We start from the raw sequence: 26,336 nt of genomic DNA, 5'->3' as shown, positions 1-26,336 counted from the left end.
TTTCACAACTAGGACTCTGAGACCCAGACACATTCATAGCTGACAAGCTAAATTAGCAGATCATACACAGATGAGAAAGGATTTATAATCACATCTGTCTGATCTCCAAGCAAGCTGCTCTCCATGATGCCATGATTTCTTGTCTCCCGGACTGGCTTCTGCTCTGGCCTATTTTGAAGACCGTCACTGAGCCCTAGTTATGACATTCTCATTGATTTGTTCATTGTCTTGAAGAGAAGACAATTTAAAAATAATATTTTACTGACTACATATACACATATACATCTCTCTGTCTATCTATCTATCACGTATCTTCGACGCCTTCCACAGGGGCCTTTAGAAATAATATGCTGGCCACCAAATATGTATCTGTGCAGAATTGTACTCTTGAAATGAAACTGAACTTTGTGTTAACAGCACTGGCAACGCCCATGGGCGCCCTGCATTCAGATTATTTATATGGGTTTTCCCGTCACTCTACCCGTAAGAAAGTGTGAAGTCATCAAGTTTAGACAGATCCCAATTTTTAAAGATGCCAGGCCTTCTTCTCTAGGGAAATTTAATAATAAATCTATATCACCCGCAGCATCAAATACAATTTTTAAAGGAACTTTTCATCTGAAAGGGTTTCACTAGCCTGTGGTTTTCATCCAAATGACCTACTGATGCAATTAGTGGCTGCGTTTCAGTCCAACAGAACTCTGAAAACCCATTATAAGCTTATGAAAAATAGCCTGCAATTCAAACAATTGTGATTCTGAGGATAAATAGACAGCCTATTGTTCCTGAATGAAAACAGCAGATAATCTGGAACCGTTTAATTTAAAGTTCATCTTTTTCCAGGCCTTTCTATTCAAAATACACGAACTTAGGCCAAGCTTCCTTTTTGTATCCTAGCTTCAAGTTTTACTAAAATTTAATTTTAGTAGCCTTATTTTTTAAGGCATGACCTACTTCTTTTAAATTCACAGGCTGGAGAACATGGGTGACAAAAGGCAGAAAATAAGGGAAAATACAGTTGGAAACACATAGCTAGGCTTTACACATCTGATGGCAAAGTAATTTAAACAGTGTTAAGAAGGGAATGTATTACGTAGTTATTAAAAGAAAAGGGTTTTAATAAGATTTTTTTAAATGGAGGTACTGGGGATTGAACCCGGTACCTCGTGCATGCTAAGCACATGCTCTACCACTGAGCTACAAACCCATCTCCAATAAGGCATTTTCTTTTCATTTATAAATTTTACTAATTCTCTTTCACAATCAACCTCATAACTCACATCCACAGGTTTGCCATCCGCAGCTCGGGCCACAATGACAGTCCTTCCACGAAAGTCCACAGCATCCTTTATGTCAGTATGCCGGCTGGCAACTAAGTTGCAGTCCACGTAGAGTGAAATGCCCTGGGCTTGTACACCGATGCCAAGTTTATGCCACTGACGATCGAACAAAGGACGGAGTTCTCGAGTTTTAAAAACGTAGTTCAACACGTCTCCCTCGGTAGCTTGGAACATAAATTCTATCACCTTCTTTCCACCATCCACGACTACAGAAACCTGCAAAAATGCAAATAGTCTTCAGATGCTTTAAAAGCAGTGTCAGAAACGTTTAAAGCACACAAATAAAAGTTCAAGGTGCATGTGAGTATAACTGAGGCACTTAGTAAAGTGTTTTAGATGACAGCTGTGTCTGCAAGGTTTGTTAGCATAAGAGACTAGCACACAGCTGGCTACAAAAAGAAAAATGGGATTTGGGGTTTAAATATTGGATATTTGGTGAATGAAATATGTTCCTTTCTTGAGAGAACATCTTACAGTATATATGTATGTGTGTGCGTGTGTGTGTGTGTATTTATATATATTTTTACATATATATATATGATTCTGTATGAGCAATTCAAGAATTAAATGTCACTAATTTTAAAAGGATAAGAAGTGATCAGTTCTCTTAGCATAGAAACTAAGATCAGCCTCTTTAACTTTTGATGATTTGCATGGTGCAGAGAAAATGCATTTCATAGAGGATCTACTCTTTCTGTTCAATGCTTATTTCCATCATAAAATTGGAACTACATTGACAGATTAAAAGACCAGCAAAATGAAAAACATTTCAGTGGATATGTACAGAAATAAACACAAATGTATGGTACCCATAAGGAATTTAGAGGTTCATCTCCCCTTCCTGGAGTGCCTGTGTCCCCTCCTTTCTGCCCAAATGCCATCTTTCCCATAAGTATTCCCAGATTCCCACTCTCCTTGTGTTCAGGGACATGTGCTTCCTATTACTCCCACAGTCCCCATCCAGCTCGGAGGTGTCCTCTGCTACCACCCTTGTCACCCTGTGATTATGCTCCAGAAAGATGTTCTCCTACAAGGCATCCCCAGACCTCACGCTCCCCAAGAGCAGGAGTCACACTTTGCCAGTCTCTTATCTTTGTCACTAAATAGCAACTAGCATGTGTGTTCAATTATTTTTCATGGATGGGACCAATATTTACATTGCATCTCTTAATTCCCTAAGGATTTTTAGATGGAAAAATGAACAGCTTTAAAATAATATATAACATGAGAAATCATGGGTGATGAGAAAGTTGTTAGTGAAGTGGACATAGTGTCAATGAAGTTGTAAAGGAAGGGCGGTTTGAGTGTCTTCAGACAAAAATAGGAATCTAGTAATAAAAAAAAAAAAAAAAAAGACAACTAATCTTGTCTCACCCACCAGGCTCTCCTAGAATGGATCTCAGCAAGACCCACCTGCCTCTGAGGATACTCTGCATTTCCCTGTGGATGATTCCTCTAAAAGAACCTTCAGATTGTGAGATCTGCTTCCAAATTTATGCACGCAGCTCTGAGAGTCACCCAGCCTCATCACACCAGAGAAAACAAACCAGCACAGCTCTCTGGTTCCCTACCTGTGGCACATTCTGCTGGTTTAAAACCTGCCACAGAAACCACCGTTCCTTTTTGGTGCTTCTTCGTACCCGAAACGTGGCTGCTATGGCAAACTCCTCAGGAAGACCTTTGGGAAATATCTTCCTGTGGGAGCAAAACAAAGAGCTATTGTGGGAAAACTGAAGGTGGCAAGGACAGAAAATCTTGGTATGAAGTTCTCTGCAGCACAGTATCTCAGTCATATTGGGACAGGAGGGAAGGGGCAGGGCAAAACCATTACAAGAATGACACAGCCTTTGAGGATAGGAGGTAAACTGGTTAGAAACAAGTAGGCCCAAGATGGCGGGAGATTTGATTCCCAGTAGAACTTGAGACTCATTATACGCTCATTGTAATATATTAGCATGTTAATGACACACCCACAGGTGCCCTGACAGTTCCCAGGTTGACCATGATAGGCCAAAAAGTGGGTGGGTGGGGCCAATTCCTGGAAATCCCCACCCCTTCCCCAAAACAGCTGGAATAATCCTCCCACTTGTTGGCATATGCAATTACCCAGCCCCTAAAAACTAACCACCCCCTCACCCTAGGGCCGCCTCTCTTGCCTTCAGAGACAGCCCGCCCTCTATGGAGTGTGTATCTCCCCGGATAAATCTATTTTCACTTTACTATGGAATGTGCATCTCTAAATAAACCAGCTTTCACTTTATTATGGCTCTGTCTTGAATTCTCTCCTGTGTGAGATAAGAACCTACTCTTTGGTAACAATATTTTCTCAATGAAGTTGTAATTCATTGTGCATTTTTATAGGAAGCCACCTAATTGGTATGTGGAGACAGCCGCACCTATGTTACCGGATGAATTTTCATCCTTGTTCTTTCCCTTTGAAAAAAATTTCGGGCAAGGTGTTGTTAAAGCTGGAGGTGTGTAAAAGTGAGCAACAAGACCATAATACAACGTGTTGATGTTCCTTTACTGACAGGATGTTCCATCAGAATCTCAGAATTCACTGCAGTCTGGCAAACAGTAGAGGTTTATAAAGGAAATAAATAGTACTCCCTGGTTTGGTCAGTAGAGTGAAGTACATTTCAGAGAACACTGCAAACAATTAGATGCATATTTTCCAAAGAAGTTTTATCGTATCAAACCCTTACAAAATGAGTCATTAATTCTGATTTCCTAGTAGGTATCAGTTTAAGACAAAATATAACAGAGTGGTTTTTAGTTTATTTTTCATTCCTACAGAAAATAAAAGAAGCAAATTCTTTCTAGGTAACAAAGAGAAGCCGAAAGACAGTCCAAATATCCTTCTGCCTCAAACTTGTTTTGAAATACTGGTCTCACTGGATCCATGAAGAAACTCAGGGAAAAGAATTCACAATCAACATAAATCGTATTTAGACCTTCATTGGAAAACAAGGAGAAACACATCCCTCCAAGCTGATTTTTAAATTTATTTGCACAGTATGTAAAAACTCTGCAGGACAAGAATCTTGCTTTTCTTTTAAAAAATTATGAGAAGTGGTAGGTAAGAATTCTCTTACAGACTAACACAGCCAGAAGTTGTTTAAATAAATAAAACATCATATGCTGAGATGGTAAATTCTGACCAGGAATATCACACTAAGGGCTACTGAAACTGACAAGCAGCTACCAAAACTGACAAGCAGCTACTGAAACTGACCGCCAAACTCTGAAGAATTCCAAAACTTTGGTTTTACACTTTGTGTTAGAGACAAAGTCACATGTGGTAGGGAAATCAAGAAAATATAGGAAAAAGCTGTGCTGACCTAAAGTTCTTATTTACTTACTTGGTTAAACACATGCACAGGTGCACACATTTATGTCTATATGTGTATGTATGTATGTATGTATATGTACACAAGCAGACCTCAGGGTGTTGCGGGCTTGGTTCTAGATCACTGTAATAAAGTCAATATCGTGATAAAGCAAGTCACATGAATTTTTTGGTTTCCCAGCCCATGTAAAGCCGTGTTTCCACTATACTGTAGTCTGTTAAGTATGCAATAGTATTATACCTAAAATATATATATACACACACACACATACCTTAATTTTAAGAATACTTTATTGCTAAAAAAATGCTAGCCATCATCTGACAGTGTAAGGTTGTCACAAAGTCTCAACTTGTAAAAAATCCAGTATCTCTGAAGTTCAATAAAGTAAAGCACAATAAAAAGAGGTCTGCCTGTGTGTGTGCGTGTGTGTGCATGTGCGTGTATGTGTGTGTGTGTTCTATGTATACTCTCGTTTCACCTTTTTCTTCACTATCCTGCTTACCCTCAGTCTGGAGGCTCTCTGGCTCTCACCTCTTGGCTGGCTGAATGAGGAAACAGGAGCTACCGTGGGGCCTCATTTTCGTCATACACACACATACATGCACACATATACACATGTACACAAATACACCCATGCACACACACATAGACACCACAAATGCATACACACATACACACACACATAGACACCACAAATGCACACACACATACACACATACATATGCACACACATGCACACATGCACACACATGACACACATGTGCACGCACATAGGCACATACACAAATGCGTACACACATACAAAATGCATATATACATGTACATATACAGACACATCCACATACATACATTCATATACATACACACATACAGACATCCATACACATGCACATACACACATTCACATACACATGCATCCACACACATTCACACATGCACACACATGCATTCCTGTGCACGCACACCCCTCTCCAGCCTTTGCAGAGGGTGCTTCGTCCCTGGCTGAGTCTCTCAGGTGCCCAGGGAGGTACAGCAGCCCCGACTCCAGCAGCACCCACCCTGCAGTTCCCAGGTTCTAACTCCCTCCTTCCTGTTGCTGGTTATCTCTCTGCTTCCTTCTAAGAATGTGTTGTGACCTCTTTCTCTGTTGCTTCATCTCCCATTCTGCAGTCATTTCTGCACGTTAGAGGGTAAAACGCTTTTAAATCTTCAATCTCTCCCTCTCCAATGCTCCTTTTTATCTTGGTTTACAAATATATGCTTATCTTCACCATCTCCCCTGCTATAAAACAGACAAAACTTCCCCAGCTTTGCCTCAGCATGATCTCCCTACCCCATCTGTCCATGAAACTTCTTAAATGAGTACTCTGGATGACAACGTTGTCACCCCAACTCAGCCCTTAACCGTCCTGCGCTCTAAAAGCTTTCCCAATCACCCACTCCACCGGCCTCATCTCAGTCCTCACTCCTCTCAGAAAGACATCCTTTCTTCATTGATATAAACCAAAAGTCGCAGCCACGTGGCCCTAGGGCCCAGCCCAGAAACTAGAATGTAAGCTTCCTGACGTTCTTCGTCTGTCCTATTCACCAGCATCTAGAACGGTGCCTGCACAACATAGGTACTCAATAAATGTTATTAAATTAATCAATTAATAGATAGAAAAAATCTAAAAACAGAAAAGAAAAATAACACATAGCCACCTCTTAGTCTAGCTTTGGTTTTCCCATCCTGGATAGAAATATACATATAAAAAACTTTCACTTTCCTCTTAAGAATCCTAGAGCAAGTGCATTAAGAACAGCATTGATATTCATCTCATTTAGAGAACACACATGCAGACTGGGGGAAATGCAGGGCCAAGCCCATCTACAGGGGCAGCTGCAAATAAGCTCCAGGCAACTCTTACCATATGGGAAGACAAGTCCAGTGTTGGCAGTTCATCCCATTTTTCAAGAGAAGCCAATTTGGGAAAATAATTCAGATTTTTTCATAAACACCATCCAGACCAACACTGTGCCAAGCCAAACACAGCAGTGACTGCTAGTTGGCAAACTTGGAGCTACACAAATGTTTGCTGAACACCCACGGAGGCTTACAAAGATGGAAACAGGAAGGTTCCTGCCATGATTGTTTCTTAAAGTCAGTTAGGAAAGGAAAAACATCTAGGGAAAATAAAAGGAAGTGATATAAATTGGAAGAGAGCAGGGAAATACAGCACCTGGCCAAAATTAGAATTCCAGATTATCAATGGAAAAACCTAGTATTAAGAATGGGCCTGCTTTTAAAATCCTATAGCAGCAGGAAGGTTTAAGTCCTTTTAAAGTTATTGAGACTCGCTTTATGACCTGACATGTGACTGATCCTGGAGTGTGTGCATTCTTTGTCATGTGTGACCACTAGAAGCTCTGCTCAGTTGCTTTAGCGGTCAGCTAATTATTGAACAGTTAAGTGCCTTTGACCTATCATCATCCCAGCTCCTGCTGAGGTGCTGTGTGTGCCTGCTGGAGATGCCTTCAATGTTCAGACAGGCAGTTTACAACTCTCCTTAGCTTCCTCTTTCTGTTTGCTCAGAGTTTCAGAGTTGGCCAGAGCTAAGAGCTTAGGGCTTTTTTGGATGTTTCCTGGGTTTCCACAAATCCCTGTGCATACACATAGGTGTCTAGATTCCCACAGATATGTTGGAGCTTTCTAATGCTTTTCTATAGACATCTCCTTTCCCAGCTTTCCTTTTAAATTTTGGATCATCTTCTCATTTACCCCAATCGTTAATTGCTGTCTCAGGCAGCTAATTGCTATTGATTATTTTCAACAAATGCCAAGGGGAAAAGGCTGTTTTCACTGAGTGATCTGAGTCAGATCACATAAAAATAAGCCTGTGAATACAGGTTTCCAAGGAACTACCAGTCAGGTAAAACAATGACAATTCTTTGGGAATAGGGCTTTTATTTTATTTTATTCTATTTTATCTCCTTCAATGGCTGCTAGGCTGCTAGTCTGCCCTTGTGATTATGGGCTGTTCATTTGCAAGCCTACCACTGTATTAGGGAGAGACGGATGTGAAGAGGACAAGTTTAAAATGCCACAAAGCTAGCTATTCTTACTAAAAGTCGATGTTTTACTTGAATAAGTACTCATTAATTGTTGTAAGCCCCTAGTTAATTTCAAGAGTTTTGCCATATTGATATTGACCGTTTATCCTGTGTTCTCATTGTTCTTTGAATGGGCACATTTTTCTGGGCTTCTCATTTTTCCATTCTTGCTGACATCATCAGGAATATATTCTTGGACCTTTCAGTTCAGCCCAAGTACAAGCTTAATGCAGCCAAGGGAGTGACCTGAGTGAATATTTCATGAAGCAGAACCACAAAGGTGAATTCTGTGCATTTTTCTATCTCACAAAATCATGACAAACAATAAACTGTTGTTTTAAGCCACTGAGTTTTGCAGTGGTTTGTTACAAATAATAATAATAATAATAATAACAACAACAACAACAAAAACAATTTTCGCCTCATTTTCTACTTAGGATTATAGTTATAAATGCATCTGTCACATCATGAGACCGTAAGCTATTTGAAGGCAAGGGCAGCATTAAATCTAACTTTGTATCATCCACAAAACTGAAGTACACTGCCAACAGGGCACTCTATAACCGTTTGTTAAATGAGTGGAGTAAGTGATTTGGCAAATGAAACAGAGATGTACTTAACTTTGATATGATTTTTAATACTTCATAAAGAAAACTAAATATAATTATTTTTCAATAATATAAAATATAACTCAAAATTGTAAATATTTTATATTACATGAATGTCTCCTTCTATGACAAAAAAATAAAACAAAATAATACTATTGATAATGTTTATGATAAATATAGTCTTAAAATGTACACTGAAATAAATTTAGTTTTGTTTAAGGAAAAATTATTTTTTCTTAGCCTAGGTTTATAATGGATGAAAATCCTTATAATTACTACATTTCCCTTTCAAAGTTGATATTCTGTTTTCAAGGCAAAAAATGATTTACTTGCCAAGATTATAATTTTTGAAGAAAAAAATCTGTATTTTAAAAATAACATATTACAAAACATATCTACTCTTACAGCTTATATCACACAAGCACAAACACTTAATGTGACACAGAATAATTTCTCTGGGTCTTGCCAAAGTTTCTATTATGAAAGAGGCCATATTGGATTACTGATCTGTTACCAGAGAGATATAATGACAGCTTGCAATGTCCAAGGTATCCATGCTTGGATATTTTTGAATGGAGTGTAATTTCCTATAAGAAATTCTATCCATTGCTTATTCAGTGATACTACCATTAAGAAAAATATTGTTGACCCACGCTTGCCAAACTCATTCATACGTATACTGGGCTAGAAATTCTCAATGGAATATTTTCTATCCTCCCTCCATCATCTACACATTGAATCTAGTTCAATGCTGTAAATGAAAAATTCATCCACATCAATTAATATTAACCTACATTTGAAGAGCTCAAAATTTAGTCTATTTTGAGTGTGATTAATCCTTCATTTACCATTGTCTACTTTTCTTCACATTAATGAAAGTCACCTAAACATTGATGGACAGGTGAGAGCAGAGGCATATCTAATTAACAAAATGTTCAATTTTTAAAATCAATTTTTTAAGAAAATGACTAAGTAAAAGTTCATAGAGAGCCAAAACTAATGTTCCAAATTACCCAAAGGTGCCCAAGCAACTTATTGCTCATGGAGTCCTCTTTACGGCCCCTAAGAGTTCTGGATATAATCTGGAGTGTCTCTGAAGCCTTTTAATTTACATATTTTAGACTCTTTTGAATTTTTAATTTATTTCAATGTTGAAAAAAATCTAAAATGTAGTTTTCATTTGCTGTCTGATGTTCTCTATGGACAGCAGCCCTCTGTGCAGTTCTTAAGTAGAAGTAAATGCCATGAAACTGCAGGGCAAGTAGCAGAGGACCAGAGTGGGGACCCTGATAATGACCACCTGTCACAGAAGGCGATGTCTGCTCTGAGAACCAATACCAGTGAGACTCCGAGCCCAGTACAAAATTGATTCCATGAAGATCTTTACATTACAATGCTTCCCTCTTGGTATTCAAATAAAGAGATATTTTTATTCTTCTGTGTATTTTCTCTACTTTCTCAATTTTTACCATCGGCATAAGTTGTACTAGGGGTCTTTAAAAAGAAAAACTATTTGCAGTTTAGGAAAAAAATTATCCTAATCTTTAAAATGATCTATAAATTAACTTTATACTCTTCCAGGACAGAGATGAGGGAGAATTAATACTAGTAAACGTTATTTTTGCTACAATGAGAGTTTAAAAAAAAAGTAATAAAAGTGTACAAGTCCCAGCCTATAATCTTCATAATATGTGAGTCACTGAGATTTTAAGAGAAGAGATGAAAGAAACTTCAAACAAAAATACTGTTTTTTCCAATATTTGCTCCATATGCTTCAAATGGAATATTCAATTGCAGAGTACAAATGCCTGTATTTGTGGAGTTAGATCAAAATTAGCACCTTATTAACCACTAAGGGATTTACTGCATAGGACTTTAAGAACGGATTATATTTGTCTAAAGAGTGTAATAACTAGATTATCTAGACCTTCTTTTCCACTTGACTAATTAAAAATCCTATCCTAGTCAACATTTATTTAAAATCACTAGAAAACACAAATAAAATGAGGCCTCTGTATTTTAGGAAAGATCTTGACATAGATGAAGCATTTACTCATTCTGTGTGTGTACAAATGTTACCAAATATTCAGTGGAAGTCTGTGTCCGCTGCCTTTTGTATACGTGGTATGAACTCAGATACTGACATTCTCCCTATGAAGTGCTTTCACTGACAAGCCAAAACATTTAGTACTCTGCCAGAGCTTTCTTCCTCTCTGGAAAATGCTTGTGTTTATACAACACAAGCTCTGTTACCATTAAAAACATTCCCTAGAAACCAGTCATGCATTACTAACAAATTGTCTAATAATTAATTCTCTTCTTGGGAAACACAGAACAGAGGTCTACAGGAATTATTATAAAGCTCGGAAGTTTAAATAGGGAAGGCACCAGGAGGGAGGAATTAAGTCCAGAGCAGGAAACACCCTTGAGTTAGCCAGACTGAGAGGAGAGGTCATTGCTGTGAGCCCTGGGCAGCAAAACTGTCCCTGGAAGGCAGTGGGTGTTCATGAGGAAAGTCCCCAAAATAAGGAGGTGATGCCAAAGGGGAGATGGAACCACAATAAGCCTTGACCATTTCCCTTACCTGAACTGCAGACTCACATCCCAAATCCCAACTCAGCATCTCTGCTTGGATATGAAAGGCATCTCTAATGAAATCATGGAAATTGAACTTTTGGTTTCCTGCCAAACACACCTCTTCACAAGGATTCCACGCGTCATTAAAGCCATGGCCATTCACAAATACCAGAAGTCGTACCTGACTCTTGTCTCTTTCATGAACCCCAACCCCATCTAACCCATCAACAAGTCTCACTGTTTCTACCACCAAATAGACCCTGACTCTGCCCATTCTCTTCAGCTCCACCATCACTTCTGACTCTAAGCTGCCACCACCTTGCCCCAGACTCTTGTAGTATGTCCTGATCCTTCTCCCTCTCTCCCCTCCCTTGAAGTCTAGCCTCCACACAGCAGCTGGAATGAGCTATTTAAATGAAAATCAGGCCACGTCCCTCCCTTACTTATCACCTCCTTGCAGTGCCCTGTGGCTCCTAGAATTAAATGCATGTCGCTGATCATGGCTCCCAAGGCCTACGTGCTCTGACCCGTGCTCTGACCCCTGCCTTCCTCTGACACATCATCTCCTGCTGCAGTCTCCATGTGGTACCCATAGTCTAGTCACAATGACCTGAAACTTGTTCCTTGAACACATCATTCTCACTGAGGCCTTGGGTCTTTCTACCTCCTGTTTCCTTTTCAGGGATGGTTCTTTCCAGAAGTTGTCACTTAGATTCTTCTCCATACTATTCAGGTCTTGTCTAATATCCCTTCCTCTGAAAGATCTACAGAAATGTAACACTCCCCTTGTTTTATTTTCTTCATAGGCTTATAACTACTTGACTTTTTTAAAAAAGGTGGGTGTGGGAAATGGCTCAGTGGTAGAGTGCATGCTTAGTGTGCCCAAGATCCTGGGTTCAATCCCCAGTACTTCCACTAAAAAATAAATTAAAATTTTAAAAAATGTATTTAAATTTATTTTAAAAATAAATTTAAAAAATTTTAAATGTACTAATACATTACACATGAATTTCCTGTCTCCAACCACCAGAATGGGATTTCCATGAAGACAGGGGATCTGCCAGACTTGATGCCCTAAATCAAGCACCGGGACAGGTACCTGGGATAGAGGAGGCACTTATAAAAATGTGTTCCACTCAGGAAAAATCCACAATGATGCCTATGACCAGTCCTAGTAGATGCAAACACCTGTATTCAGGATAATGTCTTAAAGACACTTGTCTTAAAGTCAAACCCTTGGGAGACGATGCCGCATCACATTCAGCAGGAAAACAGAAGGAAAAGCCAAGCCCTATGAGATCCTAAAGCAGGGGAATCAAAAAGTTGGACAGAAAACAATTCCAGAAACAAATGCAATCTGTATTCTCACTTTCAAAAAGAAGTCTCAAATTTCTACAGGCTATTGCAAAATAGAATCACTGTTGCAAGAAGATTTCTCCAAAAGCGTCCTTTTGAATGGCAGATCCCAGTCCTTGGAGATGTTTCAGTTCTGAGAAACCACACATGATAGCTTCCGGTCTGTCCTACATGGCTAAAGCTGGAAGAGACCTCAGTCGTGATTTACATCGACCATCTCACTTGATAAATGAGATATTAAAGCCACAGAAGTTAAATGCCTGCCCCACCAACACTCTGCCAGACAGAGGTCAGGATGGGACTTGAACTCAGGACTCCTAATTCCAAGGTCAGATTTTTCCAGTAGATCAAGTTGCTTGCATCCTCTGGCTTAAGGATAAAATTTCCTTCGTCGTTACCGACCTGACTTAAAAGTAATGTTTTGGGACTCCCAGGGAGAAAAAAACTATTTTCTGAGTACTGGATGGGCCAGGGATGATGTAAATAAATATAAAATATTAATGTCAAGATATGAATAAATAATTAAAATGTTTACCATCATACTATAATATTCACAACAACAATAAATCCTATTCTGGGCTCTGAGCAAAAGATTCATTATGACATTTGCACATCCTAGGTGACCAGTAGCCCTGAAGGGTAGATTATTACAGTTCCTCCTTCTAATGATATTTTGAGCACAGATCAGGAAGTATCATAAACCACATAGTAATATCTCTAAAACACGAATCGTGTCTGTTGGATTTTGGGAAAGACATGCATGCTACAGAAGGTAATAACCAGTCAGGAATACTTTCTCTGTGTCCCTTAGAGATAATTTCTTAGAAAAATTAAGATTTTTACCAAGCATTTCCTTTAAAATGAGGCCAATTTAGGGGAGAGAGTAAAAATTATGATAACAGTGTATACACAAATAACTATGTGATGTATAGAAAAGCAAAAGACCAGTAGCCACATGAAAAAACAAATGGCTAATAGGCACACACACACACACACACACAAAGCTCAATACTGCTAATTATCAGAGAAATGCAAATCAAAAGTTCAATGAGGTATCACCTCACACCAGTCAGAATGGCCATCATTAAAAAGTTCACAAACAATAAATGCTGGAGAGGGTGTGGAGTAAAGGGAACTTTCCTACACTGTTGGTGGGAATGTAGTTTGGTTTTGCCATTATGGAAAGCAGTATGGAGATTCCTCAAAAAACTAAAAATAGACTTACCCTATGATCTAGCAATCCCACTTTTAGGCATGTATCAGGAGGGAACTCTAATTTGAAAAGATATCTGAAATTGACACAACACTGTAAACTGACTATAACTCAATAAAAAAAAGAAAATTATAAAAAATAAAAAAATTTAAAAATAAAATTATAAAAAAAAAGAAAAGAAATCTGCACCCCAATGTTCACAGCACCACTATTTCCAATAGTCAAGACATGGAAACAACCTAAATGTCCATCAACAGATGACTGGATAAAGAAGTTGTGGTATATTTATACAGTGGAATACTACTCAGCCATAAAAAAGAACAAAATAATGCCATTTGCAGCAACATGGATGGACCTGGAGATCCTCATTCTAAGTGAAGTAAGCCAGAAAGAGAAAGAAAAATATCATATAATATCACTTAAATGTGGAATCTTAAAAAATAACACAAATGAACTTATTTACAAAACAGAAAGAGACTCACATAGAAAACAAACTTATGGTTACCAGAGGGGAAAGACAATGGGAAGGGATAAATTAGGTGTTCAAGATTTGCAGATAGTAACTACTACATATAAAATAAACAAGTTTCTACTGTAGAGCACAGGGAACTATATTCAATATCTTATAGTAACCTATAATGAAAAAGAATATGAAAAGGGATATATATATGTATATGTATGACTGAAACATGATGTTGTATACCAGAAATTGACACAACATTGTTATCTGACTATACTTCAATTAAAAAAAATGGAAAAAAAAATGAAGTGGTCTGATTAAAAAGTGCCTCTGTGTTTGTCCTACTGGTGAGAAGTAACGTTGGGATTTCAATACCTTAGGAAGAACATTAACAGAATGGTTACCTAATGAAAAAGATAGCTAATTCCCAAAAATGTGAAAATAATGATCATAAATGTGACTACTTCAAATGATTATAGAAAGAAAGAGAAGCCTTAGCACTGACCCTTCATCAAGGCTGCCCTGACCCAGGGATCAGTGCCAACTTCCATTCCATGCATCCCCCGAGGTGCAGAATCGATGCCTAACACAGCAATACACAAAGTCATCTTCATGAAGGTGAGGTGTCAGGTCTCTCAGGGACACAAGGACATCACTCAACAAATAATGGGTGTTCCTGGCTGGCCAATGGATGAGAAACCAATAAGCATGGCCTTAAGAGTTGATAAACTTTGCTTTTTCACCCTCCCTTCCGAATGGGGAGCCCTGTAAGCACGGGAAAGTGGGGGAAGCCAGGTAAACCATAAAACTTCAAAATAATGCACTCCTTTCCAGTACATGCAAACATGTCTTGATAAAGTTGTTTCATGGGGAGATGGAATTAAGGAGTAGATCTCACTTCTTCCCCACTATGCCCTTGTGGGAAGTGTCAAGAAAAATAAAGGGGAGTGGATATAGCTCAGTGGTAGAGCACGTGCTTAGCATGCATGAGGTCCCGGGTTCAATTCTCCCAACCTCCAAGAATAATAATTAATAATAAAAATAATAATAATAATAATAATAAGTAAATACAGACAGACCATGATGAAGCTTATAAATGTTCTTCCTTCTTAGTCTATTAAGTCATTGGCAGCTTCACAGTACAAGTTCAATTTGATGTATTTGTTCAATATTCCTAAAAGAGCCTTCTTTTGTCATATGGCAAGTAACATGTCTGTTTCATGAAGAGAAAAATAAAGGACAAAACCCATCTACAGAATAAGAGAGGATTAGGAAGAAAAACCCATAACTACCCGTCCTTTTTTTTAAACTTTTTTCTTAATTGAATATAGTTAGTTTACAATGTTGTGTCAATTTCTGGTGTACAGCATAGTGCTTTGGTCATACATATACATACATGTATTCCTTTTTAGATTCTTTTTCATTATAGCTTTCTGCAAGATATTGAATGTAGTTCCCTGTGCTCTACAGTAGAAACTTGTTTTATCTGTTTTATATACAGTAATTGGTATCTGCAAGTCTTTTGTTCTTTTACCTAAGTAAATAATAAGGAGTTTTACCTAACTAAAGAATTAAGACAAGGAGTGAAATGTGAAAAAGAAAAAAGAAACAAAACAAAGGAAGAAACTTTCACAATTCCAGTGCTCATTGACTAAAGAATAAGTGGGCATAATTATTCTAGAGAAATTTCATTTTGTAGGTGGTGTTTCAACAATCGAGTGTGATATAATGCAGAGAACAAAGTGTTTTAAAAGTTTAGTTACTCATTACAATGGTTCCAGGGGTAAGTCTTCCACCAGCTCATAGCACAAGCCTTGAAGCAAAGCCCTTTTTTTCAAAGGCTATTTTGGTAGAGCCATAGTGAGTTTTCCAGATCATATTTAGCATGACCAACATTTATTTATTTTTTTCTTTAAAAATAATATAGCTAAATGGAAAAAAATCTATTTTTAAATATCAAGAACTGGCTTCCAAATTAATTCTTCCATTCTAAACCAGCGTGAGGCAGGGTTTATGAAGAAACTTCCGTATTTACAAGTATCACTGGGGCCTTGGACTTGCTGAATATCTTCCAGGAGGGGAAATCTGATACAAGTTACATTTCCTGAGAGTGAAGTGAGAGATGCCTGGAGTTTATAGTAAGTCATTTCTTTCCCAGCTGACATCCACCATCACCTGTCACGTTACAAGCAATTTGGCTTGTGGGCCCTGGAGGGTTTGTCTGAAATACCTTCCCCTCTGAGCTGGGGTGTGACTTTTGAGGTCCACAGCCACCGAGACTCGGAAATCTTAGCCTTTCTGTGTTTGCTGAGGGGGTTCAGACAGATAGGTTGTTGATGGGGAAACAAAGCTTGGATGAGTCTCTAATAATCTTACGCCTGTTCCGATTAGCACTCTTTTGTTCATTGTGACATTGTAAGTGGCTTCCCTGTGAAAACGAGTTCTCCTGTTAGATGTTACATACATAACAAAAATCAAGGATGGACCGGAGAAACAGCTCTTCAGAAAGGCTTTGAAGGCTGGTTTTTTGAGTGTCTCCCACCCACAATAGGTCCTCTGAACTGTCGTGTCCTTCTGAGTCTGGGGACTTGGCTTCTGCTCCAGGATCAGCCCCGGGGGTCCCAGATGGTGACCAAAAGCTGTGATTTTCCCCATGGCAGATACTCAGGGTTTTTTTTTCCCTTAAAATGTAATGTTCTTACTCCCATATCTTCCCTTCTTTGAAAACAGCTTTGTTGGGGGAGGGTATAGCTCCGTGGTAGAGCATGTGCTTAGCATGCATGACCTGGGTTCAATCCCCAGTCCCTCCATTAAAATAAATAAATAACTCAATTACCCTCAAAATAATAATGAAGTAAAAATAAATGTCCCCCTTAAAAAAAAAAAAGAAGTAATGGTGACTATATCACAAAATATTTCTTCCTACACAGCTGTCCTAAGCAAAGGGAATCTTACAGTCTTACCACGGGCAAGTTAGAAGAGAGATGGTCGATGTGAAGGTATTAGAGAGGACTGCCTAGGAGCCACATGGCCAAGCTTTTGAGCCCACAGAGGAAGGAGTGCCAAGAATTGGCTGGATTATATTGGTTAAATACACTGTGAGACTCTGCCTAAGTAGCATTGCCTGGGGGTCCGTGGGACACGTAGAGAGAGGGTCATTAAACCCACGCCGCCACCCTCTGAAGCACACACACACACACCCTGCTCAGCCACAGGCCCCAGGGCAACTTCAGCCCTGGAAAGCTGAGGATAAACAGACATGAATAGAGGTTGGCTGGGTCCCAGGGAGAAGCATTTTTATGGAGGGGACTCACAGCCAAGGCAGGGGTGACACACACTGACAAGGAGATTAGGACACAGGAACAAAAGTCTGCTTGTTTTTGAATGTGAGCATGTGCGCCTCATTCACGGGTCTCCCAGAAATCATAAGAGTAGCCTTTCAGAGGCACCTGAGGTTCCAGAGTCGTTCAGGTAGAAGGTAGGACTCATAATAATTCAGGCTTTGATCTTAGGATGACAGGATTTGAACCCACACACTAATGAGTCCTGGAAATATTTAGATTATCTGAGCTGGAATGAGATCCACATCATATAAAAAATAGTTTAGAAGTGTAGTGGTGAGATATCACCTCACACCAGTCAGAATGGCCATCACTAAAAAGTTCACTGATGATAAATGTTGGAGAGAGTGTGGAGAAAAAGGAACTTTTCTATACTGTTGGTGAGAATGTCATTTGGTGCAGCCACTATGGAGGACAATATGGAGATGCCTCAAAAGACTAAAAATAGATGTACCATATGATTCAGGAATCTGACTCCTGGGCATATATCCAGAGGGAACCTTAATTCAAAAAGATATATGCATCCCAATGTTCATAGCAGCACTATTTACAATAGCCAAGACATTGAAACAACTCAAATGTCAGTTGACAGATGACTGGATAAAGAAGATGTGGTATATAGATACAACAGAATACTACTAGCCATAAAAAAGAATAGAATAATGCCATTTGCAGCAACATGGATGGACCTAGAGATTGTCATTCTAAGTGAAGTAAGTCAGAAAGAGAAAGAAAAATGCCATATGATATCACTTATATGTAGAACCTTTAAAAAAGGACACAAATGAACTTATCTACAAAACAGAAACTGACTCACAGACATAGAGAACAAATTTATGGTTACCACGGGGTAAAAGGAGTGGGAAGGGATAAACTGGGAATTCAAAATTTGCACCTCTTGGGGAGTGATGGAAATGTGAGCTATTTTGATTGTGGTGGTGGTTTCATTGGTGTATACAGCTATCAGAAGTCATCAAATTGTACATCTGAAATATGTGTAGTTTACTGTACAGGAACCATACCACAATAAAGGTGTTTAAAAAAAAGTGTATTGGACCACAATAAAAGAAAGGAATTTGCCTGAGGGACATAGTGAGGGTTGTGTGTACGAAGCAGGATGTGTACTAAGCTTTCTAGGAGAAGTAGGGCAGAAGTGGCGGATGGGACGGGACAGAGAGAAACGGGCGCACAAGGCAGTTCACAGCAACACTTAGGTCATTGGCACTGGATGTGGGACAGTGGTCGCCAGCAGCTCGGAAAGAGAAATGTCCACAGTGTTCCAGGAGGCCTAGTCAGGTCCGAGCGGGCGGAGGGACGTGTGAGGAACTGAAAGCGGCCAGTCGCATGATTTCTGTGAGGATCTGGGAGGAAAAGGGACTGTCAATGGAAACGTTTCCAGAACAGGGAAAGACTAAGCGTGTATCTGTAGACTAAGAGCCGGGATACTGAGGAGAGGGGCATTGAAAACAGAAGGGCACAGGGGATCGGGGTGGATGGGGGTCTTAGAGGGGGCTAACAAGGGGAAGACTAAGAGGACAAGGGAAGGGGGTAATCTTGGGAAACAGGAGGTTCGCCTCAGGAGAGAACAGCTGAAGCAAAGACGTTCTGAGGTAGAGAGCGGAAGTCGAGATGGTTCAAATAAGAGAAAAACTTAGGGACAAAACGTCTGGTCAGTTCAATCTCATATTCAACCAACCAGATGTTAATTCTACGCGGCACCCTCACACGTGCCCATGTTCTTTAAGAGTTTCCCTAGACCTGTGATGGCTTCCAAATTACACAGAGATGGCCATGGTGAGAGGAACCATTAAAGTCAATTATTTGAATTTATTTTTTTAGATAAAATTATGAAAACTTTAACCTAATCTGGCAAATGTATTTTAGGAAATCTAAGTGCTGACGACAATGAGGCAATGGACGAGGCTGCTTCCAAGAGTACGTGAGTCACACAGAATAACGTTAAGCAGCCTTTGGGCTACCATGCTGACTTTCCGATTAGCCTTGAGGGCTAAGGTGAAAGAACTGAAATGATCATAAATTAATGGTTTATTAGTTAACATAATTATTCTTCTTTGATCAACAAACGTTTCAAAGTTGATCATCAAAATCATTATCGTATCTTACTATCTGATTCTGCGTCTGAGAATGAGGTTTACACTATCCAAGGCTATTTTGTGAAACATAGAGTCCTCTCAAGACACCAAAAAAGTCCATAAAGTTGTTACAAAGTTGTTCTTAAGCAAGAGTTTAACAACACATTTTATATCACTATAGTCAATGCTCTGGTTAGTTCATAAATTTAAGGTCATGCTTAAATTTAGGTTTACCAACCATTAAAAAGCAGTACATTTGCAACCACTGAAGGTTAATAACTAATTAATCCTCCTGGCATGTTTATGGGCCAAATAAGATTAAAGGTGATGGAAGTATGTGCTTCCATGATTTCTTTCTTTTTCTCTTCTGAAAACCTGCAGTGCACACTCTGATACCAACAGATACCTACATATAACCTACCCCCAAGTAAAATCTCTGCTGTCCCTCATAAGGTTTGATTCATAGGATAAAAAACAGGTGAAGAAAGAAAAAAATGTAATATATCATCCAACAGGGGATTAATGAATGCCTGTCAAATTGGCCCAAGCACTCAGCAAAACAGGACACCTTAATTTTATTACTATGATGACATTTGCATTATTATGACTCCTAAGTAGTACATTTAACTGGTACTTCATTAATCTCAAGGTAAATGGCATAAGGACATTTTAAGATAGGATCATTTACATGTAATTAGTCATAATAAAAAAGGAGATAAACTCTAGAGATCTGCTGTAGAACACTGCAACTATACTCAGAATAACATATTGTACACTTGGATGTTTGTGAAGATGGTAGATACATTCAGTGATCTTTCCAAAATAAAGTAAAATTAATATTAATATTGTAAAATCTATAAACATATGATCAATTACTGGCAGTTTTTACTTTTCTCCCCCAAATACTGAATTACATGAAATCTGAAGGAGGAAAATCACACCTTGCTTAAAATTGATGATAATGACAAATGCTTCCAAAACTGGTAAATGGAAATACTGAACCGAAAATCGATCATATTATATTACATTTCAGAAATACGGGGGGAGGTCATTGAAAGGACGTGACCACCAGTTGACCTGTGAGCTGGACCCAGGCGATGGGAGACTCCTCACCCCCTCCCCTGACCTTGGGAAGTACGTTCTGTCCACCGTTCCCATTTTAGGAGCATTTCAAGGATGCAGGCCTGAGATAATAAAGTGACTGAGACCATCTGGATGGTACATAGAGGTTAAGGCTTCTATATAACTATGATTCTGGCAGGCAAGTGCAGAGATCTATCGGTTCTGCCCCCACCCAAGACAAGCCTTGGAAGGAAGTCCCCTTGCTCAGTAAACCAGCCACCTGCCAATCTGGGGTGGTCTGCCTCCTTCCTCGGCCCCTCCTTGACAATCTCCCTGCACAGGGGCCAATTTCAGTTTCACGTGAGGAACTCCCATGGTTGGGAACCACCAAGTAGCGACTTCAATATAAAGCAATTTATTATTGGAACATGCTAACATCCCTGAATCTTCTAGAAAAAAGATAAGATAGGTTCTTATTGAGACAGGAGGGGAGAGGGCAGGGCACAACCATTAAAAGAATGACACAGCAGTTAGCATCAAAATGGTGAAAGATTCAACTTCCAAGTAGACCTTGAGGACCAAGATGGCAGGAGATTTGACTTCCAGTAGAACTTGAGCTTCGTTATATACTCACTATAATAGATTAGCAGGACGAATGACCATTCGGAGGCTGACTATAAGAGGCCCAAAAGTGGGCGGCAGCCCAAGTCCTGGGAAATCCCTGCCCCTTCCCCAAGGAAGGTGGAATAATTCTCCCACTTGTCAACATATGAAGTTACCAAGCCCGTAACAGTAGCAACACCGCATCCTGCGGCCTCTCACTCTCTAGCCTTCTGAAATGGCCCGCACTCTGTCTATGGAGTGTGGATCTACTTTTACTTTAAACTAAACACCCACTCCCATGCCTCATGGCCTCCCTGGAGCCTGTACTCTATCTATGGAGTAGGTATTTCTCTGAATAAATTTACCTTCACTCAACTATGACTTGCTCTTGAATTCTTTCCTGCACGAAGCCAAGGACCTTCACTTGATGGGGTGCATCCCAGGGACTCACCTGGGACCTGGGACTTGGCCACCCTCTCACACCTCATTTTTTTCTGTATCGTTATGATACAGAAGTAAATATTTCCATGCATTCTTAAAATCCGTATGATGATACTCTTAAAATTCTTTTCTAAAATATAAAATTTTGCTAAATTGTATGATTTTAAGAATTTAGTAACTGAATCCATCAAACTTTTCTTTTCCTCTAAAGAATGAATGACAATGACTCACCTCACATTCTTGGTATGCCAAACTATAGTTAAGGAAATACAATGAGGGAAGAATTGTAACAGGAAGGGACAAATCTGACTCCATATTGGATCTGTTTCTTTTACTTTAACCTTTGTATTCTATTACTTTTGCTACAAGTTAATCACTAAAAGAATGTTACTTATTGCCTGAAATAGACAGGATATCCCATTTTTAAGGCTCTGACCTTTAAGGGTATAATACTTTTCCATTCACGTAGAGATAAAAAGTTGCAGAACAGAAAACAGTATTTGTCCTGTTGTAGGTTTACAAGAACACTGCGACCTGACCTACATGGACAGCTGCAAGAACAAAGGATTCCAACACCAAGAAGTTTGCAACAACCAACCACACCCCTTCCCCTTTTAGTATAAAAGGAGCCTGAACTCTAACTTGGTTGAGGTGGTTCTTTGGGGCACTAGTCTACTGTCTTTTTGGTCTGCTGGTTTTCTGAGTAAAGTCACTGTTCCTTTCCCCAACAACTCGACTCGATTTATTGGTCTGTCATGCACTGAGCAGTACGAGCTTGGACTTAGTAACAGAATTATGTGTAGCCATCAGTCAATCTCATATAAACAGCTGGACAACTTTTTAACTAAGTCACATTTCATTCTATGGGAAACTTCCTATCTACAAAATGATGGAACGCCCCAAATGAAAACCCAAGGGACACATAAACAGTCATTCTCTATAGCTGAATGGAATCGTTAAGTAATCCTCCCCAAATGTTCAGCAATTCGAAACTTCAGTATCAGAGTCCTGAACATAATTTTGACCTCAGAATTTAACCGGTTTTGAGAACTTGGCGAGGTCCCAAAGAAAAGCAATAAAAATGAAACTTGGTTAGAAGACCGGCCCTCATGAGGAAAGGAATGAAAACACCGAGAACCAGCCTTGTGTGCGATGCTTAAGGAGGTTCAGTTTTTATGAGAGAAGCTGTCAGATTTGAGCTCTGCAGCCTAAGCTTGAATGATAGGAGGAACACGGCTCAGTTTCTTCCTGGGTCAAGGCAAGAGCAGAGTACAGGTTTTCCTTGCACTGTGTGTCTCTCCAGCAGGCTCCAGGAAGGCACGATTAGATCCACAAGCTTCCACCAGTGTAATTCCTGAGCTGACTAAAGTGCTCAGTCCATAATAAGCTCAATAAATGTTGCATGAAGCGGTGAACTCTGGACTGGACTGAATTCATTTTGGTGACTTACTGAATGCTACCTTTTATTCACCCTTAGCAGGACAGAAAATTTGGGGAACCCCTAAAACACTTAAAAAAGTTTTTTTATTGAAGTATATAGTCAGTTACAATGTGTCAATTTCTGGTAAACAGCATAATGTCCCAGTCATGCATATATATATATATATACATATATATATTCATTTTCATATTCTTTTCATTAAAAGTTATTATAAGGTATTGAATATAGTTCCCTGTGTTATACAGAAGAAAAATTTTTTATCTATTTGTAAAACACTTAATACAGTAAGCTACAACTTTTACTTGTAATTTTATAAGTTTTTAGTTTCAAAAAACTCTAATAAAATTTTTAAATGATAATGTCTAATGTTATTGAAGAGAGTGGGTAGTATGCAGAACAGATGGATAAGATGATAGTGGGACATAATCAGAAGGCTATATATCAAGATCTCTAAAAATGAACTAGTAATTCTACTTTGAAAAATCGATCTTATGGAAATAATCCTGAACACAGAGAAGAACAACTTTCCTGTATGTTGTAGTGCTCTTTATAATAATAAAAATCTGAAGGTGGTGTAAATGTCCACATAGAAAAGACATGCCCATGGGGTGAATCATTCAACAGTAGCAAAGGCCGGGGACTGACGATGCTGCAATGTATATAGCAGCTGTCCCCATATTTAGAAATATTTCCAAGGGAACTGCTAAGGTCCAGAAAACTCGAAGATCTTCTAAGAAAACTCGTTATGTCTTCTAAACATATCATTTGGGGTTTCCTAGTTGCTAAGGATTATTATGTATTATAAAACACAAATGAGAATAGCTTTATCAGCTCTTTTTTTTTCCCCCATGTAAAGCCGTGAAACTAACTAGCCCTTTGCTTCCAGAAAGCAACCACCAATTAAATGAAAGGGACAGAGTGACAACTCCTCTTCACCGGAGATTTATTTGTTTGTAAAAACAGCTAAGGGGACTGTATCTGTCAATCATGCCACCGTTTCTAGCTACACTATCCCAGCTCATGAAATCTGAGTAAAGTTAATCTATGCTGATTATTTTTTTCACACGTAGCCTCCTTTCCCTCCATCCATGGGAACTGTTTCAGCTGCAAAAGCCACCAGCTCACAGGAATCCTTCTGAATCAGAGAGGTTACAGACCTGAAACATATATGAGCACTCCCTTCTCCCCTTTCTTGCTAATGGGTCACAGAGCTCTAGTCTGCAGACCTCAACAGGACATCAGAATCCTTCTCAACACAATGTTCTGGATAGACATTAGCTCTCAATCACAGACTCTGAGAGATAAGGCTCTTTATCATCCTTGAATTCAATAACAAATCAGGAAATTTATTTTTGTTACATTTTATATGTATTTATTCAATTACTACGACATTTTGATTTTTAAAAAACATGTTTCTATAGAAGCAACTAATGAAAGATAAAAACTATATAAAACCAAGAAAATAAAGTGCTTCATACCAGATACATGTTTTGTGTACATTTGCTCTCAAAACTTCACCATTTTGCCCTGATAATTGCTCAAACACAATTTAAGGATAATCAGAGTATGATCATCTGGGATATTGTTGTCAACATGTGTAGAAATAATTATTTCTTTCACACAACCAGAGATACGTGCAGACACAAGAAGCTGAGGAAATTTCCTCTTAAAAGATAACTAGAAACCTAAGTAGCATGTTACCTCACATCTTTTAAAGCCCCAGATACCTACCACTTGCTACCCTAAGGAATACTGAAGAATGGCCATGAATTGAAAATAAAAGCAAACATGGAAAGCCCTTCAGATGTCTCCTAAGCCTGTGCCACGTCTGGGGGACAACAGGTTCATCTGAAGGGCCCTTTCAAGAGCTGTCTTTGGGGTCCCCACATTAAGCCAGGTTCAAGGCACTAAGTGTGCCCAGTGGTTATCTGACCAACACACTCGTTAGACAACTCTGCTCCTACACCTCACCTGGAAGATGCCAGAGCAACAGAAACAAGCTCAGACCCAGAAAGAATCTCAATTTCCATATAAAACAACATCTGCCCCTTCCCAGGCTGATTCTGCAAATGTATAAATAGCTGCAACTTTACTCCGGTCTCATTGAAAAATCAAAATGGCATCGTGCGAAAAGAGCATCCTAGCACACTTGGCTCCCTGAGTGAGATGTAAGTGGAGATCAGCCAAGCTACTTGACACTCGCTGGTCGGCTTAACCAGATACTCTCCGGTTTCCTGTAGCGGAGTTCCCAGGGTTCTGCTGTGCAGAGCCGGAGAGTTCACTTAACGTTGATTGCCCAGCAATCTCATGATGATTTAGATCCAAAGGTCGGAAAATACAATTCAAGTCGTGCCTAATATTTATTATCATGCATATGCAGAGGGAATGGCAGTGTCTAAATGGGGCAGCGAGTTTTCCCATGTAGCTAGTTAAAATGAGCTGAGTTGTCTTAGATACATGCTCAGTGAATTTTAAAAGATGTGCACTCCACTAGTCAACTGGCCAGAAACAGAGGGAAGAAGGTGAGAGCGAAAATGCATTTTAATTTTTGGAAGAGAATTTATTGCCTTTCTTAAATTCATTAATTAAAATTATCTATTAGTAGTTTAGAAACATCTAAACCAATGCGTATGAAATATACATGAGATACACACTGACTTTTCTTTACTACATATGAATACCCAAACCCGAAGCTGTCCTGCCCTGAGGGTTTAACGCCTGCATGCGAAGCCACCTACAGGCTTTTAAGCCACCCAGGAGAGCACAGATCTGTACAGTGACATCTGCTAAATACTCCACCAGACAATTGCCTGTCACACCCCCCTGATATCAAATTACCCTCTTCCTTAGCACTCTGATTTCTTACCAATTAAGGAGCAGTTTACTTTTAAGGAACCATGTCACTAAACTGAAAGTATCACAAAACAGAAGGTTTAAAAGAAACTTCTCTCAAAAAAAAAAATGTGAGTTAGTAACTTGGTTTATACGGAGCATCTGAGGATAGGCAACGAGATAATTAATGCTATTTCCCTTCGAGAATTCAAATGCTGTGATTCTCAACAACCACCCGGTAACTTAAATATTAGGCAACCCATTGGGAAGGGAAAATATTCATACACGTTTTCACACAAGAACATCTGTGTTGCATTTAAACCAAACAGAATTTTGATGCTTTTTTTCATTGCAGTGGATTCCCGTATTAGAATGTTCCTCTTGGACGCCGGCTGAATGTCATGACCATAAATGCTATATCCGCCTTCCTGATGACTCAAGCTTTCTGAATTACTCTTTACCCATCCTCCAATTACGTACTGTCAACCACATGGGGAATCATCATTGCCCTGTATAACTGCTGATCAGT

The 26,336-nt window shown here is 39.1% G+C and overlaps 1 protein-coding gene across 5 annotated transcripts in view; it reads right to left on the bottom strand.

Annotated features, from left to right (window-relative positions):
- The window catches only part of COL19A1 (collagen type XIX alpha 1 chain), a 319,412-nt gene that overhangs the window by 265,817 nt on the left and 27,259 nt on the right, over positions 1-26,336 (bottom strand). For 4 of the 5 annotated variants that reach the window (XM_010975277.3, XM_031455936.2, XM_031455935.2 and 1 more), the window contains exons 5-6: positions 2,912-3,035; positions 1,281-1,556 (exon numbers count right to left, since the gene is read on the bottom strand). In XM_010975277.3, coding sequence (XP_010973579.3) covers positions 1,281-1,556; positions 2,912-3,035 — 400 coding nt within the window. The remainder of the gene's footprint in view (positions 1-1,280; positions 1,557-2,911; positions 3,036-26,336) is intronic. The other variant, XM_031455938.2, reaches the window with a different exon arrangement.

This window comes from Camelus dromedarius, chromosome 6, assembly GCF_036321535.1.
Source record: "Camelus dromedarius isolate mCamDro1 chromosome 6, mCamDro1.pat, whole genome shotgun sequence".
In the NCBI taxonomy this organism is placed as follows: domain Eukaryota; kingdom Metazoa; phylum Chordata; class Mammalia; order Artiodactyla; family Camelidae; genus Camelus; species Camelus dromedarius.
This window is presented reverse-complemented; position numbering and strand designations above follow the sequence as displayed.